An 18,171-nucleotide genomic window follows, 5' to 3' on the forward strand; every position below is an offset into this window, starting at 1 on the left:
GCCTGTAAAGTCATGTGAGAGTCAGGAAATAAATGATTACAGATAAGCCTTGGTTGGCTATGCTTCTGCCATTAAGGCTAACCAAATCCTGCAGAACAAACTCACCCAGTAAAAAATCAAAGTGATTAGCATTTCTATTTGTTGCTGTTAAAATAAATAAAACACAGCGGGACGAAACTGCCAGTGGTGCAAAACGGGCACACAGCGAAAGGACGGTCCCTTTTACACCGCATCCGGTTGCCTTTTCCATGGCCTACATAACAGTCATTGCACTTCAAAAATAATTAATAGTGTGAAGTACTTTGAGATATTTCAATGTGATCAGGGAATATGGCCGGAATTTTAATCTGCAGGGGGTTGGGAAAGCAGGGGAGGGGTGTGGGAGATAGAAAGCGGTCTGGAAACCCGGGAGAAAACAGATTTGCTGCGGGCCTTGATTAGCATTTCCAAGCTTTGTTTTCCACTAGCAGCCAGTCAGATGGAGAAACTGGCTGGCTGCAGGTGGGTAGGCCTGTGGCACTAGGCCGCAGAGAGGAGGGAGAGAATGGGTGGGGGGGTTGTGGTTGGGGCCGGAGGAGCATTGGGGAGGGAGAGAGAATCTGGGCTGGCGGAGCAGCATCAGGGGGGAGAGGAGGGGAAGGCAGAGGATCTGGGTCGGATGGAGTAGCATGGGAAGGGGGGGTGGGGCAGGGGGAGAGAGAGGATCGGGTTCGGCTGGTGAAGCATTGGGAGGGGGGGGGGGAAGAGAGAATCGGGGCCGACAAGAGGAGCACCGGGGGGCAACAAAGAGGATTGGGGCTGGAGGAGATTCGGAGGATTTGGGCTAGGATCGGGACTGGAAGAGCATTGGAGCTGTAGGAGGGTGTCTGGGAAGGCGATCAGGGGCCAGGTGACATTGTGGATGGATTGGATGCTTCGGGAGTGGGTGGGAGCAATAGTGGAGGCCTTGTGAGGGAATCTGAGACTTTGGGGAGGGTGATCAAAGGCCTCAGGCTGGTGGGGAGAGTTGCTGGGGGATTGGAGGCCTCGGGGGTGGGTCTCTGACCCCGGGGGGGTTAGGTGAAGCCGGAACACTGGATCCAGGAGGTAAGTGCCTTTACACTTACCTCCTGGATCCAGCAATCCTCGCCTTACTTTAGCTAGTCGGTTCTCCAAGGCCTGCGAAACCCAACCAGCCATAGTTAAATTTGTATTGGTGGTTAAATCTGAGGCACGTCAACCTCATTATAATATTTAAATAGGTGACCTGCCTCCTGGGAGCGATTGGCTGTCCACCCGCACACCTCACCCCCGCTCCCGAACCACACCCCCACCCCACACCCCCTCTGTCCGCCTCCGTTAAAACCAGAAGTGGGCAATTTGGGGTTGGGATTCAGTTTTTTAATACTTTAACCTCCCACCTAGCCCCAACCCATCCGTTTTTTGGGGTTGAAATTTACCTCCCTATATATTTGTTTGTTTAGTTGATATTAATAGATGGTTAGCAATGAGATTCAAGACAGTAATAAGTTATGGGTTGATCTCATACCCATAAGAGCAAAACTTGAGCTGTTCACAACTGCAATCTGATCTGAGGTGAGATTATAGTCTTAAAACCAATAGTTATATCTATTTCTTTTTTTTAATTATATATAGGTTGAACCTCTCTTATCCGGCATCCTCGGGACATGGCCTGTGCCGGATAAGGGATTTTGCCGGACGAGGGGAGGTCACATTAAATTCGATGAGCAAGGGAATGTCAGGGCTGGCTGGCTTGGGGCTTGGAGTGCAGTAGAGAGATTGTGGGTGTAGTGGGGGGTGGATTGCGGGGTCAGGCCAGCGATCGCAGGAGTTGCAAGCGGAGAAGGACTTCAATTTGTTCATGTCGGAGCTACCGGGAATGGTGCCGGACGAGGTGTGGTGCCGGATATGGGAGAACCGGGTAAGGGAGGTTCAACCTGTATTGTGATGTTCATAGGGTGATTTTGTTCAGAACTGGGATCATTTTCCACTGGCACATTAACGCTGTGCTCCACATCATTGATACATAATGGGACTGTCGGATTAATAATTGTGGTGCATCGATTGCAAAGGATTACATTACATGGGGAAACTGATTGTTAAGATGATTACGAGAAAGTAATAGTAGCCATGACCATTCCACCATAATGTAAGAGGATTGGCTGCCGCAACAGCACATATTTTTGTTATCTTATTACCATTATTACTAGCTTACCACACTACACAAGTACTAATATCTTGCATAAATATCATTTAGTGCTATGTTTTTATTTTACTGCTCAGTTATACCCTCCTTTCTTTTAGATGCCCTAAGCACAATTATCGAAGCAGGCAGGCAGGCCTGCGACGAACCATTCAGACTTGTGTGAGAGTAGCCTGCAGCAAGTGACTTGGGTCTCTGATTCCCCTCCCCCACCAGCACTTGTGGAGAAAAATAAAACTCTGCTCGTCATCCCCTCCGGCTGTTCAAGTCAAGCTCTAAACTTGGCATAGTGGGGGAAACAAGTGAAAATCTATACCTTACCAATAAACCACGGTTGACTGCTATGCCAACAGTTGTACCCTTGTTGTTATTTAAGTATTGAATATTCATTATGCAGATCTTTCAGTCTTCAAAAATACATGGGTCATTCTTGAGATACATGAGTCTGTTTTAACCCTTTTCAGCCAATATGTAGTTCGTCTTTTTATACCCTGCAATATTTTATTGGTTTATTTACTTATTTTGTTACCATTTTATTTTCAATTTTACCATTCCATTCACATTTGACCCAGCACAATAACCTTTCAATGGATAGCTTCAGAGTACTGCTTAATCTATTGTACCCAACTACTGTTACTACTTTACTGATCTTATACACAATCATCCCATGCATTTACCAAATATGCTACATATGTTCAAAAAACCTATAAGATCCTCCTACAATCTATTTTTTCATAAAATCTGTGGGAACATACAAGGCACACAATAAATCCTCGTAGCTTATGTCATAGAACATAATATTGGAAGCATTTCAACAAAAGATTTTTGTAAGCAGTTATGTTTTCACTAACTCTGAATCCCATGCTTTCCCTTTTTACAATATCTATTGTATCACCTTCCCATGACCCAATAGTGGTTTAAAACTTCTCACACAAATATTTTCTGTGACATTGTCCAACTGATCAGAAGATTTAATTTATTCTACTTTCCTTTACAGGACCGCTGCATCTATAAAGGATAGTCGAAGTACATTATATCTTCACTTTTATGTAGCATAAAGTAATTTTTCCAATTGTTATTTTGATTGAACTTTTGAGCTTGTGACGAATTCTATAAAATTAACACATATTTTATGTCTGTTTTTTTCTTCCATTTTTTAAAAAAGGTCATGAATCACAAATGCTATTGATGAATTGAGTTATTTTGAAGGAGAAACCTTTAATTCCAATATATATTATGTGGCCAGCTACCAAGGGAGCACAAACCTAGCTTTAGTGTCCCTACAGGTTGTATGAGCTTTATTGGACAAATCTTTACCTATATGTGGCAATTTCACTTAAGAAAATCTGCTTTATATCATGCAAGCTAAGTGAAGTCTGTTTACCATTACTGGCTCGTTGCTTTATCGTCAACATTTCCTCTCCCGATAACCTTGCTTTCTTCATTGCAGAAGTAGCTCTCGGACATCCTGACAGGCTGGGTCCATGGAAATGCAGGAAAGCGAAACAAATTAAATTAACAAAATTATAACAATGGGACTGGAACACTTACTGATGTGATTATTTTCATTCTACATCTACTAATTAAGTTGGGAAATTCATGATTTATCAAATCACTTATATATACATTTTATCAAAGGTACATTAGGAAATTATTTGTTTTGATAACTGTATACAGAATAATTATGACAGATTGACATATGAATGGGAATCTTTTTCTTCTAAAATCTGAAATTACCATTAATTATTTTTGTTTTATGCTGATGAGATATTGATAGGACTGGAGTTCCAAAAGGTGAAAACGATTTACTAACTGATTTGATATATATAACATAGTACAATTAGTTTTAAAAGGTTATTCTGTCTTTTAAAACTTCAGTCATATTAATATTTGAGAGATGTTGTACATTGGTAGAAATAATGACAATTTTACTTTTCATAGAACTCGGCACTTTTTAATCCCATCATCATCCAGATTCAGATTTGAACAACGTACATTCTGGAGGTTGTCCTATCGTACATTCTGGAGGTTGTCCTAACTTGTACATAGACTTATTTACTTATTTGAATGCTGTTTCCAAAACACATCAAGACAAATGGCCTGATGTACAACTGGCACAAGCAGAAACTCTTCAGGTTAGCAAATGGTTTATGGTTATCATTATGGCTAATGATTATCTTACCAATACTAAAGCTACATTGTCACATCCCTAAACATACTGAAATACCCCATTCAAAATAATACTTCCAAATTACTCAAAGCACATGTTACATAAATACTCCTGCAGATTTGTCCAGAATTTGCTGAAAACATAACGGCCCATGAGTGATTAGTGCATAAATCACAGGACTAACTATTTGTGCTGCACTTTTTTTGACAGGCAGGCGTCTGTCCAGCCCCCCCGCCCGTACTGCACTTTTTTGACCAACAGGCGACAAGCCTCGCCTCCTGTCAAGCTCCGCCCACCCCTCCCTGCCGAATCATTCCATCTACATGGTGCCAGAGGCAGGACCTGAGGCTCTCACTCTCTCCTCCCCCCCGGCCCCCTCCCCCTGCTAGCCTGCGCCCAATGGCGACGGGAGTGGGCCGATAGTGGTGGGCTGCTGCTCCTTCATGAGTTAGCTTCTCCGGCTGACCGGGCCTCCCGTTGAGCTGCGAGCCCTGAGTGGTGGCAGTGGCAGGGGGGAGGGGGGGAGTCGGAGGGCCGTGGGGGCCGCGAGTGAGAGAGTTTGGGGGGGGGAGTGAGAGAGGGAGTGAGAGAGGCGGGGGGAGTGAGAGAGAGGCTGGGGGTGGGGAGTGAGAGAGGCTGGGGGGGAGTGAGAGAGGCTGGAGAGGGGGAGTGAGAGAGGCTGGAGAGGGGGAGTGAGAGAGGCTGGGGGAGAGCAAGAGAGGCTGGGGGTGGGGAGTGAGAGAGGCTGGGGGAGAGCGAGAGAGGCGGGGGGGAGTGAGAGAGGCTGGAGAGGGGGAGTAAGGCTGGAGAGGTGGAGTGAGAGAGGCTGGGGGAGAGCGAGAGAGGCGGGGGGGAGTGAGAGAGGCTGGAGAGGGGGAGTAAGAGAGGCTGGAGAGGGGGAGTGAGAAAGGCTGGGAGGAGAGTGAGAGAGGCTGGGAGGAGGAGAGTGAGAGAGGCTGGGGGGGAGAGTGAGAGAGGCTGGGGGGGAGAGTGAGAGAGGCTGGGGGGGAGAGTGAGAGAGGCTGGTGGGGGGAGAGTGAGAGAGGCTGGGGGGGGAGAGTGAGAGAGGCTGGGGGGGAGAGTGAGAGAGGCTGGGGGAGAGCGAGAGAGGCGGGGGGGGGGGAGTGAGAGAGGCTGGAGAGGGGGAGTAAGAGAGGCTGGAGAGGTGGAGTGAGAGAGACTGGGGGAGAGTGAGAGAGGCTGGGGGGGAGTGAGAGAGGCTGGAGAGGGGGAGTGAGAGAGGCTGGAGAGGGGGAGTGAGAGAGGCTGAGGGAGAGTGAGAGAGGCTGGGGGGGAGATTGAGAGAGGCTGGGGGGGAGAGTGAGAGAGGCTGGGGGGGGAGAGTGAGAGAGGCTCGGGGGGAAGGGTGAGAGAGCCTGGGGTGGGGGGGGGGCGGAGAGTGAGAGAGGCTGGGGGGAGAGTGAGAGAGGCTGGGCGGGAGAGTGAGAGAGGCTGCGGGGGAGAGTGAGATAGGCTGGAGGGGAGAGTGAGAGAGGCTGGAGGGGAAGAGTGAGAGAGGCTGGAGGGGAAGAGTGAGAGAGGCTGGAGGGGAAGAGTGAGAGAGGCTGGAGGGGAAGAGTGAGAGCGGCTGGAGGGGAAGAGTGAGAGAGGCTGTGGGGGAGAGTGAGAGAGGCTGGGGGAGAGTGAGAGAGGCTGGAGGGGAGTGTGAGAGAGGCTGGGAGGGAAGCGTGAGAGAGGCTGGGGGGAGAGTGAGAGAGGCTGGGGGCGGGGGGGGGGAAGAGAGAGAGAGGCTGGTGGAAGTAGAGAGAGAAAGAGAGAGAGGCTGGGGAGGAGCGGGAAGGGGGGGTGGGTAGCGTGAGAGTCTGGGGGAAAGAGAGAGGCTAGGTGGGAAGAGAGAGAGAGAGAGAGAGAGGCTGGGGGGGGGGTGTGGTGAGAGAGAGACATGGGGGTGGGGGTGGGGGGGTGGTAGATTGGAGGGGAGAGAGGGAACTCAGGAAAGACAGATTACGTTCTTCCAACTGGATATCCAGAAGTCACAACACTGTCACTATTCACTTCATACCAAATAAACCTGTTAAGAATCCGCACACAGTGCCCCATATTTGTGGGGGGGGGTGGGGGCGGGGGGAGGATGCACTTGCGCTTGGGTAAGGCACTTGGGTTGGGGGAGGCATGCATGGAGCGGGGTAAGGCACTCAGGCTGGGGGAGGCATACATTTGGACTCGGGAACAGGACTTTGGTTGGGGGAGATATGCACTTGGACTGGTGTAAGGCATTTGGCTGCGGGAGGCATGCACTTGGACTGGGTGGGATAAGACACTTCGGCTGGGGGAGGGATGCACTTGGACTGGGGTACGGGACTTTGACTGGCCCTTGCTGTATTCTGGGGAGCTCTGTCCTCTGTCGCTTCAGGAAGGCAAAGTGGATCGAGTTACAATTTGCAAAGTCAGTGAGACCTTGGGATGGGCGGATCCAGTGACACATTCCTATGAAACTTCAGGATGTGGCTTATCCTCCAAGGGGACCAATCAGAAATAAGGGGTGGAGCCTGTTGGCCATTTTTGCAGTACAAATAAGCGCGTCCATTAATCATCCAGCAACTTGTGGCGAGAAAGAGATACTGTCAGGTTTGCCCAGAGAGTGAACAACTGAAACTGTGATGTTTAATTCCTCGAGGTAGCGAATTGTTGTTGGAGATTTTTAAAATGTCAAATTTTAAAATATTGATTTTTGTTCTTACTTTTCCTTTCCCTTAATTCAATCTGTCTTTCCCATTATTTATTTCTCTTTCTGTGCCTGATTTGACATTGAATTCACCCACTCTAATTTACCCTCCTTCTCAGTCCTTTCACTGTTTATTTCTCAATCCTTAAATCTCATTGGTTGAGGAGATGCATTGTTTGTCCCGTTGTTGACAAGGTCCCAGTTACCCCGCTGCCCTCACTGCACCATTATCAGCTCGCACTTCCAGCAACTTTGTGGGCAACAAAACTGAAGGATGTAGAACAAGTCTAAGGAACGATCGGTGCTGGGCCCTCAACTATTTACAATTTATATTAATGACTTGGATGAAGGGACCGAATGTAATGCAACCAAGTTTGCTGATGATACAAAGATGGGTGGGAAAACAAATTGTGAGGAGGACACAAAAAATCTGCAAACGGATATAGCCAGGCTAAGTGAGTGGGCAAAAGTTTGGCATTAATATGGGAAAATGTGAGGTTATCCAATTTGACAGAAAAAGTAGGTATGCAAATTATAATTTAAATGGAGAAAAATTGCAAAGTGCTGCAGTTCAGAGGGACCTAGGGGTCCTTGTGCATGAAACACAAAAAGTTAGTATGCAGGTACAGCAAGTAATTAAGAAGGCAAATGGAATGTTGGCCTTTATTGCAAGGGGGATAGAGTATAAAAGCAGAGAAGTCCTGCTACAACTGTACAGGGTATTGGTGAGGCCACACCTGGAGTACTGCATAGAGTTTTGGTCATTGTATTTAAGGAAGGATATACTTGCATTGGAGGCTGTTCAGAGAAGGTTCACTAGGTTGATTCCGGAGATAAGGGGGTTGACTTATGAAGAAAGGTTAAGTAGGTTGGGCCCATACACAATGGATTTCAAAAGAATGAGAGGTGATCTTATTGAAACATATATGATATTGAGGGGGCTCGACAAGGTGGATGCAGAGAGGATATTTCCACTCATAGGGGAAACTAAAACTAGGAGACATAGTCTCAGAATAAGGGGCCACCCATTTAAAACTGAGATGAGGAAGAATTTCTTCTCTCAGGGGGTTGTTACTCTATGGAATTCTCTGCACCAGAGAGCTGTGGAGGCTGGGTCATTGAATATATTTAAGGCAGAGATAGACAGATTTTTGAGTGATAAGGGAATAAAAGGGTTATGGGGAGTGGGCAGGGAAGTGGAGCTGAGTCCATGATCAGATCAGCCATGATCTTATTAAATGGCAGCACAGGCTCGAGGAGCCAGGTGACCTACTCCTGCTCCTATTTCTTATGTTCTTATGAACAGGGCGCACTGTGAGATGCCTTGCTCCAGCAAAATAAGGAACGATATGTTTCCAATTATATTCAGGGTCCTTAGAATTCTGGGGCGCCTCGAGGCCAATTTCAGTGGCACAGTTAACCAACTTTTATGGTGTGAGAATGTCGATTCTGTGAGAGGTTTCTCCTGGGTTGGACATCTCAATACAATAAATAGTATTGAAATGCCACCTCAATCTATCTCTAATATATTTTAAAAAATCATACATCTATGGGGAATTCCTATCTACAAAATCTTACTTGCTGTTGTCAACTTTTTCTGTTATAGATTCCTATGTACTCAGTTATAATAGAAACTGCCTATATGAATTTGTTACACTGGAGTCACATCCTCCTGCCAGTGGTGGTGTTTCAGCACTCCAGTTTTGCATCTCCCAGCTCCTCAGCCTGTACTGTACAGAATCTCCTCTGCTCCAACCAATTCTACTTCAGTCCCTTCCAAAATCAGTTTTGCCATTTAACTTAAAAAAAACAATAAATTTAAAAATAAGGAAATACTGTATACGTTTAAAATGGGAACAGAATTAGTGCTTTCCACCTCAGTCCAACTAAACCACACCCTCCAACCCTGCTTCACCTGAAGATTATACTTGTTATTGACTCATGTACAATTCACTGGTATAATAAATATTCTAAAAAATATTGTATATGACAATATCTTTTTTTCGTCAAGTCAAACATTCTAAATTGTTCAAATGCAGTTGAGTGTGCTTGGTGCGGCCAAATTGTTTATGGCAATTGGCAGGGAAAACACTGAACAGTGGGAGAGAAATTCCACTGGATTCTGTCACAATTAGGATTGGCAACTCTGGTCGTACATATTCCTGGAAGTTTTATCACATGATCGTCTGTCTCCAACCACCTCGCCCAGTCAAACAGTCTTTTTCCCCATCTCCAATATTTTTATAATTAGTAAAGAAAAACATTCAAAGAAAATAAGAAAAAAAAAAGGGAAGCTTATGACAGATACTGGGAAAACAACAGTACAGAACCCCTAGAGAAGTGTAAGTGCAGAGGTGCAATTAAAAAAGATATCAGGAAAGCAAAGATAGAGCATGAAAGAATGCTGGCAAATAAAATCAGGGAAAACCCAAAGACATTAAGAGCAAGAAAATAACTAGAGAAAGAATGGGCTCTATTAGATACTATAAAGGAAATCTGTGTGTGGAGGCGGAAAACATCGGTAGGATTCTTAATGAATATTTTGCATCTATTTTCATAAAAGAGAGAGGCGATGCAGACTTTGCAATAAGGGAGGAGGAGTGTGAAATATTAGATGAAATAAATAGAGTGAGAGGCTTAGCAGCTTTGAAAGTGGATAAATCCCCAGGCCCGGATGAAATGTATCCCAGGCTGTTAAGAGAGGCTAAAAAGGAAATAGCAGAGGCTCTGACCATCATTTTTCAATCCTCTCTGGCTACAGGTGTGGTGCCAGAGAACTGGAGGACTGCTAATGTTGCAAATCTTTGTTTAAAAAAGCAGAAAGGGATGGACCGAGTAATTACAGGTCAGTCAGCCTAACCTTGGTGGTGGGAAAAATTATTGGACAAAATCCTGAGGGACAGAATAATTCTTCATTTTGAAAGACATTGATTAATCGACGACAGTCAGCATGGATTTGTCAAGGGATGGTCGTGTCTGACTAACTTGATTGAATTTTCCGAGGAGGTAACCAGGAGGGGCAATGAGGGCAGTGCGTATGATGTAGTTTATATGGATTTTAGCAAAGCTTTTGATAAGGTTCCATATGGCAGCCTGGCCACGAAAGTAATAGCCCATGGGATCCAGGACAAAGTGGCAAGTTGAATCCAAAATTGGCTCAGAGGCAGGAAGCAAAGGGTAATGGTTGATGGGTGTTTTTGTGACGAAAAGGCTGTATCCAGTGAGGTTCCACAGGGCTCAGTGCTGGGTCTCTTGCTTTTTGTGGTATATATCAATGAGTTGGACTTAAATATTGGGGGTATGATTAAAAAGTTTGCAGATGACAATAAAATAGGCTGCGTGGTTGATAATGAAGAAGAAAGCTGCGGACTGCAGCAAGATACTAGTCAAGTGGGCAGAACAGTGACAAATGGAATTCAATCCTGATAAGTGTGAGATGATGCATTTAGGGAGGTCTAACATGACAAGGGAATACACATTAAATGGTACGACACTGAAAAGTGCAGAGGAAAAAAGGGACCTTGGAGTGCAGGTCCACAGATCCCTGCAGGTAGCAGACCAGGTAGATATGATTGTTAAGAAGGCATATGGAATACTTACCTTTATAAGTCGAGGCATGGAATACAAGAGCAAGGAGGTTATGCTTGAACTGTATAAAACACTGGTTAGGCAACAGATGCAGTACTGTGTGCAGTTCTGGTCACTGCACTATTGCACTGGAAAGGGTGCAGAGGAGATTTACAAGAATTTTGCCTGGATTGAATAATTTTGGCTATGAGGAAAGATTGGAGATGCTGGGTCTGTTTTCTTTGGAAAAGAGGAGGCTGAGGGGAGACCTGATTGAGGTGTATAAAATTATGAGAGGCCTAGATAGAGTGGATAGGAAGGACCTGTTTCCCTTGGCTGAGGTGTCAACAACCAGGGGGCATAAATTCAAAGTAATTGAGGGGAGGTTTAGAGGAGATATGAAGGGAAATGTCTTCACCCAGAGGGTGGTGGGGGGCCTGGAACTCACTCCCTGAAAGAGTGGTGGAGGCAGGAACCCTCACCACATTTTAAAGATACTTTGATGTGCACTAAAAGTGCCATAACCTACGGACCAAGAACTGGAAAGTGGGATTAGGCTGGATAGCTCTTGGTCGGCCAGCACGGACATGATGGGCCGGAATGGTCTTCCTTCCTTCCTTCCTGTAAATTTCTATGATTCTATGAAAATGAAAAACTAAAACACACAAATTTTTTAATGTGCGTTTGATTTTTCTTCCAGGTTGTGCGCTGCAGTGTCCAGGAGATTCATCTTTAATTCTGGGAGACTCCAGGACAATCTTAGAGGTTTGATATCCCTACGCCCAATATACCAGGCATGAGAAGGGATGGCTGAAAACAAGTACTTGTGTCATCAAATGGTTAGTTTTTTATGATCAATTCCAGTCATTTAAATGTATTGCAGCCTTTACTTTGAGACAACAGTTTCAAGAAACTGTTACCTGATTTCTCACCTGCGATGAGTAAGAAAGCTGCCGCTTACGTGTCCTGAACCATCACATCCTGGAGTTGGACAGGACATGCCTTCTGTTTTCCCAGACTTCCACGAGAATTGTGAACCGTTAAGGTAGCCGTCCTTTTGTCTCTTGGCAGCTAGGGGGCATCCTGACGCACTGCGATGAGATGCATACTTCCCAGTCACGTGACCTTGACCATCACACCCCGGAACAGGACATCTGCACAAACAACATAACAAACAATGCCCTTGACTGACTGCATATTTAAAACCCACAGTGTGGCCAAGAGAAAAACATTTTTCCAAATACGATCAAGCAAATGCATATAAGATAGGTTCCAGATATATGTTTTATGTATATTACTGACCAGCTATATTTCCCCCTCATTTGTGTTTCCCAGGGGTAAGGGACCTATGTGAAGTAAATTTAGGCAATCTTAACCCAGCTCCTACTGGGTATAGCTCCACAAGCCAAAATTGTCTGCAAATTGGCACAAAGTTACAATCTCACCCAGGATGGCTCATGTGAGAAATGAAAGAAATAGTACTGACGGAGTACAGGGTGCTCTTCTCAGGTACTGAGGCAGATTGCTGGGACAGATTAAGTGGTGCCTTGGTTTGCATGTGGCCAGGGTTTACCTAACCTGGCTGATGACGACTCTGACAAAAATGGCAAAAAGTGATCCATTTCCCAGCACTCATATTTCTCAGCTTGATGTGAACAAAGTAGCACAAAAATACACTTTTTTAAAAAGAAAAACACTTGCAGAAATCTGCAACTTTCTTCCACTGTAGTGAGGATGAAAAAAGTGAAAAATTCCAGAACTTGGAGATTTTCCTCTTATCTTTTATTTTGTAATTTTCTCTCTATGTATTGATTTCTAAGTAAACACTGGAAGGTATATTTTACAAATTCGCTCCTGACACCAAGCTGCATCCACCAGGAGCGTATACTGGGGATTCGGGTGCGGAGGTTAGAGAATCCTGCAGGGTTTTCTTGCGGGAGTGCAGGTTTGTAAAATTAGCCCTTAGGATTGCGAGGTAAATTGACAGCTGAAAGTAGTGCAGTACGACATTCACAGAAGTGCACTGAACTTATCCGAAGCATCATTACTGTAAATTAATCAAAACCCTTTTGCAGTTGAAAACAAGACATTCAAAGACTGGATCAGTCACCTCTATATTGGTGGAGATGGAAAACACCCCAGGGATTGTTCAAAGAACTGACCTTTATACATGTGTACTTAACTTATTGCTGATAGTGCTTTGCTTTGTTTTTTTTAAACAAATGATTAAACATTATTATCAATTGATTGAGCAGAAAGAGATCAGAATTTACACCATGTGTGTGATATTTCTTGCAATTACTTCATTTTTCCCACTCCGTTATGTTTGTAAGTCCTTGGATAGGAACCAAGTTCTGAAGCTTAATTGGGATATCCTGTACCAATATCTTTGCAATTAATATTGATCTTTACCACCATTACACACCAAATACCAGGCTTAGCTTTTACTGCAGTTACTATAATTACCCGATATGCTCGTTCCTGCAGTATTTTACTCAATATGTTCTGTTCAACATGGTCCTTTCTACTACAGGTTATCTATTAATTACTTTGTGTTATTTCTTTAGAGGCTGATTGGCACTGTTGGTGCTAAATATTTCAAGATTTTGCTAATATGATAGAAGTTGTTATAGGGGTTGTTTTCGTTCGAACAGAGAAGGCTAAGAGGAGATTTAATAGAAGTGTTTAAAATCATGAAGGATTTAGTTAGAGTACTGAAGGGTCGATAACCAGTGGGCGCAGATTTAAGGTAATTGGCAAGAGAACCAGAGGCAACACGAGGAAAAACCTTTTTACATAGCGAGTGGTTAAGATTTGGAATGCACTGCCCGATAGAGTGTTGGATACAGATTCAATAGTAGCCCTCAAAAGGGAATTGGATAAATACTTGAAGGAGAAAAAAATTGCAAAGTTGTGGGGTAAGAGCGGGGGAGTGGGACTAACTGGATTGCTCTTCGAAAGAGCCGGCGCAGACTCAATGGGCCGAATGGCCTCCTTCTGTGCTGTAGTATTCTATGATTCTGTGTGAAAATGAAGGACATCCTCAGAGCAATTATATTACAACGGATGTGAAGCCAAAGTGATGTGAGATTACCTGCTCCAGATGGCCTTCCACCCCAGACCTAAGTTCTATTGGCCCTGAAATTCCGATGCGCCGGGCCCGTACGAAGTTTCTACGGACCCGGGCAGGTATCGGAAAAGCCGGTTTTCAGCGCACAATGCACATGCGCTGAAAATCGGCTTTTCTGACCTGTCTGACTTTTAGAGATCTTCTGCCCAGGATTAGGGCACGAAAGTTCTGCGAGAGATAAAGCAGGTGTACAGCCTGCGTTCTGTGTGTATCTGCATCACCTGAAACTTTGCTTCAAACAGCTCAATAGTCTTCAGCATAAGCAGCAGTCGACGCTGAGGAGTTCTGGAAAATATGATTGACTTTATGCAAGTATGCACAGGGGTGTCAACAGTAAATTGGGTAAAATCGATACTCTATTCTAAACTATGCTGATCAATAGAGTTGAAATAGTTTTTCAACTAGTTTTTTAAAATATGGAGATGGAAACCTGCACGAATTGTTTAGTTCTTCTACTTTTGTGGAAATGTAACATGTTGCTCCGCCCTGTGGTCAGACCCAACACCGTAGATCAGGGGCGTGGCCTATGTAAATTAGCTCCTTTTGACAGCTCCTGTGGGCGGGGACAGACTCCGAAAGTAGCCACAGGATTCGCACGCACTGCGTTCTCGGGCGGCGTGACATCATACGCTGCCCGGGAATCTTCATCACAGAATCGGAAGTTCAAGAGGGCGCAGGAGAGAAAGGTAAGTGCGCATTTTTTTCCTTTATTTTACCAGATTGCCCGTGGGAATGGTGTTACAGGAATTTTTGGGCCATTATGGTGACTTTACATTCTAGTTATACTCTGCACTTGTGTTGATGTGAACCTGAAACTGCTTTAAATTAACATAAAATGCGTAGTTTAATTAAACCTTCACTAATACATTTTTATCCATTGTTTTCACGCTGAGTGGCAAACCATTACCATTAAGTAAAGCTGTACTCACTTAATCGGCTCCTGATCTTCTTTGTCATCTTTGCTTTGAGCAATTTTGATTCCACTTTTCTTTGCTCGGGGACAGCCTGAAAGACTGAAAAAATATACGTATCATAAACTACTTAATTCAAAATGCAATTGCTCTTTATAGCCCACAGCATATGTCAGTTATATTATATTTAATGACATAAAAATTGTATTTGTGCAAGCATGGTAACAAGCACAATTTTTCTTTTGGCAATTTTCTCAATTTTGTTTATTTCTCCCCTCCCCTTCTGAAGGTGTTAACTTTTCACTGGGGTATAATTTCGCAAGCTGTCACCACCCTCTGATCCATCACCCAAGTGCCCATTATTCACGCCTGAGCCTTGACAGTGAGTGCCAGCAGGTTACGAGTGGTGGAGGCATCACCTGATCCTGCTCTCACCCGATATCCTTACTTGCACTTCGAGCAGCAGTTTCTCTCTCACCCAGCGAGCTGTAGCATCCCAACCAGCTGAGATCAGCAAACTTACCACAGACTGGGATTCAACCTGGGACCTCTTGCATACTGAGCTTTTAAAGTACATTAGTGGCCGTCTTTCAGATATTATTGACTTTGTTGTCATGATTTTATGTTGCATTTTGCCGCAAGTGACATAGGAACAGACAACTTTTACTGTTTAAGGAAATTGTTATGAAATAAATTATTATGCTTTGATTATCTATGTGTTGACTGGATTAGTTTTGACTGAGGCACCTAATGGTGCAAAGCAGCAAGGACACATGACCAGCAGGTGGTGCTCAAGTAAAGTGAAACTGGAAAATGTGCTGCTCGACATGATTTCCTTGCAGGCAAATCAGCACAGATATTGTAGCAGTGATTCTGTGAAGAGGAAACATTCTCAATTCACAGGCGTTCCCAGATATTTTTCTGACAAAATGTGCACCACCACTTTTATAACATCTCTTAAATATTTCAATTCTTTGTGAGCTTGAAAATAATTTGTTGAATTGTTCTGTACAATTGGTCAATATATTTCATTGGAAAACCTCAAAGCTCCAGCTTTCTTCTTTTCCCATTAAATATTTATCTTTCTTCTCCCCGCCAAACCATTTCCCGACTGAGACGGTAGCCTGACAACAAGCTCCCAAATGTCTGCAGTGTCATTTGCGATTTGTCTGTGAACTGGTGCAGAAGAGCAGGCCAGCTAATTTCACCCTCTGATCTTCTCTCCCCCATGTGAGTAAATGACTGATTTCTGTTCAACGCCTCCCCAGCATCACAAATGTGGTCGGAGCCCAAGAATAGGTGCAAACTGCTTCCTACCACTTTGCAACCGAGCATTTTGCAACACCAACATGCTGCACTATCAGAGCTGTGGAGCAGGTCACATTCATCAATTCAGCATCAATGAATCAGTGATCTCTATCTGCTCGCACTGATGAACAGGACTTTACACCAGTGCAATTTGATGAGTTTTCACAGTGGGTCTGAAATTCTATTGGGTTCGGTCAGTGGCCTGCAATAACTCCAGTGGGAGTCTGACAGAACCGACCCCACTCCCCCGCCACCCCAGGTAAATAAGACCTACCCACCTACTGTTTCCCGAAGTTTAAGGGCAGAAATCCAACAGCTCACCATGGAAAATGTTGTTGGGGTAGGTGGGGGAAAGCCTGTGCAGGGGCTCCCTATGCCAGGAGTTTCTGTTGGACTGGCTTAGTCCAGACCTTGCTCATTTCTGGGGGATGCTTACTCGGGGGTCCAAGGTGGACACGATCAGTCTTGGGCCTGAGCCTCACCCCGCCTCCACCCTAGTGGTGTGTGTATGTGCAGGGGTGGGGGGGGGGGGGGGGGGGAGCGGTGCGCTGCAGATATGCCCACAGTAGCACTTGCACCCACCCATGGAAATGAGATGCTTTCCCATTGATGCCACAAACTCTGGCAGAGTTAGTGATAGAGGGCACTATATCCTAACAGACCGCACTGCGGCACTGGAGCTGCATGTGGATTCACTCTGGAGCATCCGTGATGCTGAGGATGCCGTGAATAGCACGTTTAGTGAGTTGGTCATACCGCAAGTAAAGGTTACTTAGGCAGATAAGGAATGGGTGACCAACAGGAAGAGCAGTGGAAGGAAGGTAGTGCAGAAGACCCCTGTGGTCATCCCCCTCCAAAACAGATACACTGTTTTGGGTACTGCTGGGGGGATGACTCACCAGGGGAGGGCAGCAGCAGCCAAGTCCATGGCACCATGGGTGGCTCTGCTGCACAGGAGGGCAGGAAAAAGAGTGGGAGAGCTATAGTGGTAGGGGATTCTATTGTAAGGGGACGGATAGACATTTCTGCGGCCGCAATCGAGACTCCAGGATGGTATTTTGTCTCCCTGGTGCAAGGTCAAGGATGTCTTGGAGCGGTTGCAGGACATTTTGGAGGGGGAGGGTGAACAGCCAGTTGTCGTGGTGCATATAGGTAACAACGATATAGGTAAAAAAATGGGATGAGGTCCTACAAGCTGAATTTAGGGAGCTAGGGGTTAAATTAAAAAGTAGGACCTCAAAGGTAGTAATCTCAGGATTGCTACCAGTGCCACGTGCTAGTCAGAGTAGGAATCACAGGAGAGCTCAGATGAATACGTGGCTTGAGGAGTGGTGCAGAAGGGAGGGATTTAAATTCCTGGGACATTGGAACCGGTTCTTGGGGAGGTGAGACTAGTACAAACCGGACGGTTTGCACCTGGGCAGGACCGGAACCAATATCCTAGGGGGAGTGTTTGATAGTCTGTTGGAGAGGGGTTAAACTAGTATGGCAGGGGGATGGGAACCTATGCAGGGAGACAGAGGGAAGTAGAATGGGGGCAGAAGCAAAAGATAGAAAGAAGAAAAGTAAAAGCGGAGCGCAGAGAAACCCAAGGCAAAAATCAAAAAGGGCCACATTACAGCAAAATTCTTAAGCGGCAAAGTGTGTTAAAAAGCCTGAAAGCTCTGTGCCTGAATGCAAGGAGTAATCATAATAAGGTGGACGAATTAACTGCACAGGCAGCAATTAATGAATATGATATAATTGGCATCACGGAGACATGGCTCCAGGGTGACCAAGGCTGGGAACTCAATATCCAGGGGTATTCAACATTCACGAAGGATAGACAGAAAGGAAAAGGAGGTGGGGTAGCATTGCTGGTTAAAGAGGAAATTAACACAATAGTAAGGAAGGACATTAGCTTGGATGATGTGGAATCTGTATGGCTGGAGCTGCGGAATATCAAAGGGCAGAAAACGCGAGTGGGAGACCACCAAACAGTCGTAGTGAGGTTGGGGACAGCATCAGACAAGAAATTAGGGATGCGTGCAATAAAGGTACAGCAGTTATCAGGGGCGACTTTAATCTACATATAGATTGGGCTAACCAAACTGGTAGGAATACGGTGGAGGAGGATTTCCTGGAGTGTATTAGGGATGGTTTTCTGGACCAATATGTCGCGAACCAACTAGAGGGCTGACCATCCTAGACTGGGTG

General features: G+C 45.2%; 1 protein-coding gene across 1 annotated transcript in view; it reads right to left on the reverse strand.

Moving 5' to 3' along the window:
* Positions 1-18,171, reverse strand: part of myt1lb (myelin transcription factor 1-like, b) — a 432,704-nt gene that overhangs the window by 27,269 nt on the left and 387,264 nt on the right. Inside the window, exons 17-19 of the mRNA XM_070884356.1 lie at positions 14,686-14,769; positions 11,559-11,780; positions 3,588-3,679 (exon numbers count right to left, since the gene is read on the reverse strand). Of these exons, the coding sequence (XP_070740457.1) occupies positions 3,588-3,679; positions 11,559-11,780; positions 14,686-14,769 (398 nt within the window). The remainder of the gene's footprint in view (positions 1-3,587; positions 3,680-11,558; positions 11,781-14,685; positions 14,770-18,171) is intronic.

The sequence above is a fragment of the Pristiophorus japonicus genome, chromosome 7 (assembly GCF_044704955.1).
Source record: "Pristiophorus japonicus isolate sPriJap1 chromosome 7, sPriJap1.hap1, whole genome shotgun sequence".
NCBI classification, from domain to species: Eukaryota; Metazoa; Chordata; class Chondrichthyes; family Pristiophoridae; genus Pristiophorus; species Pristiophorus japonicus.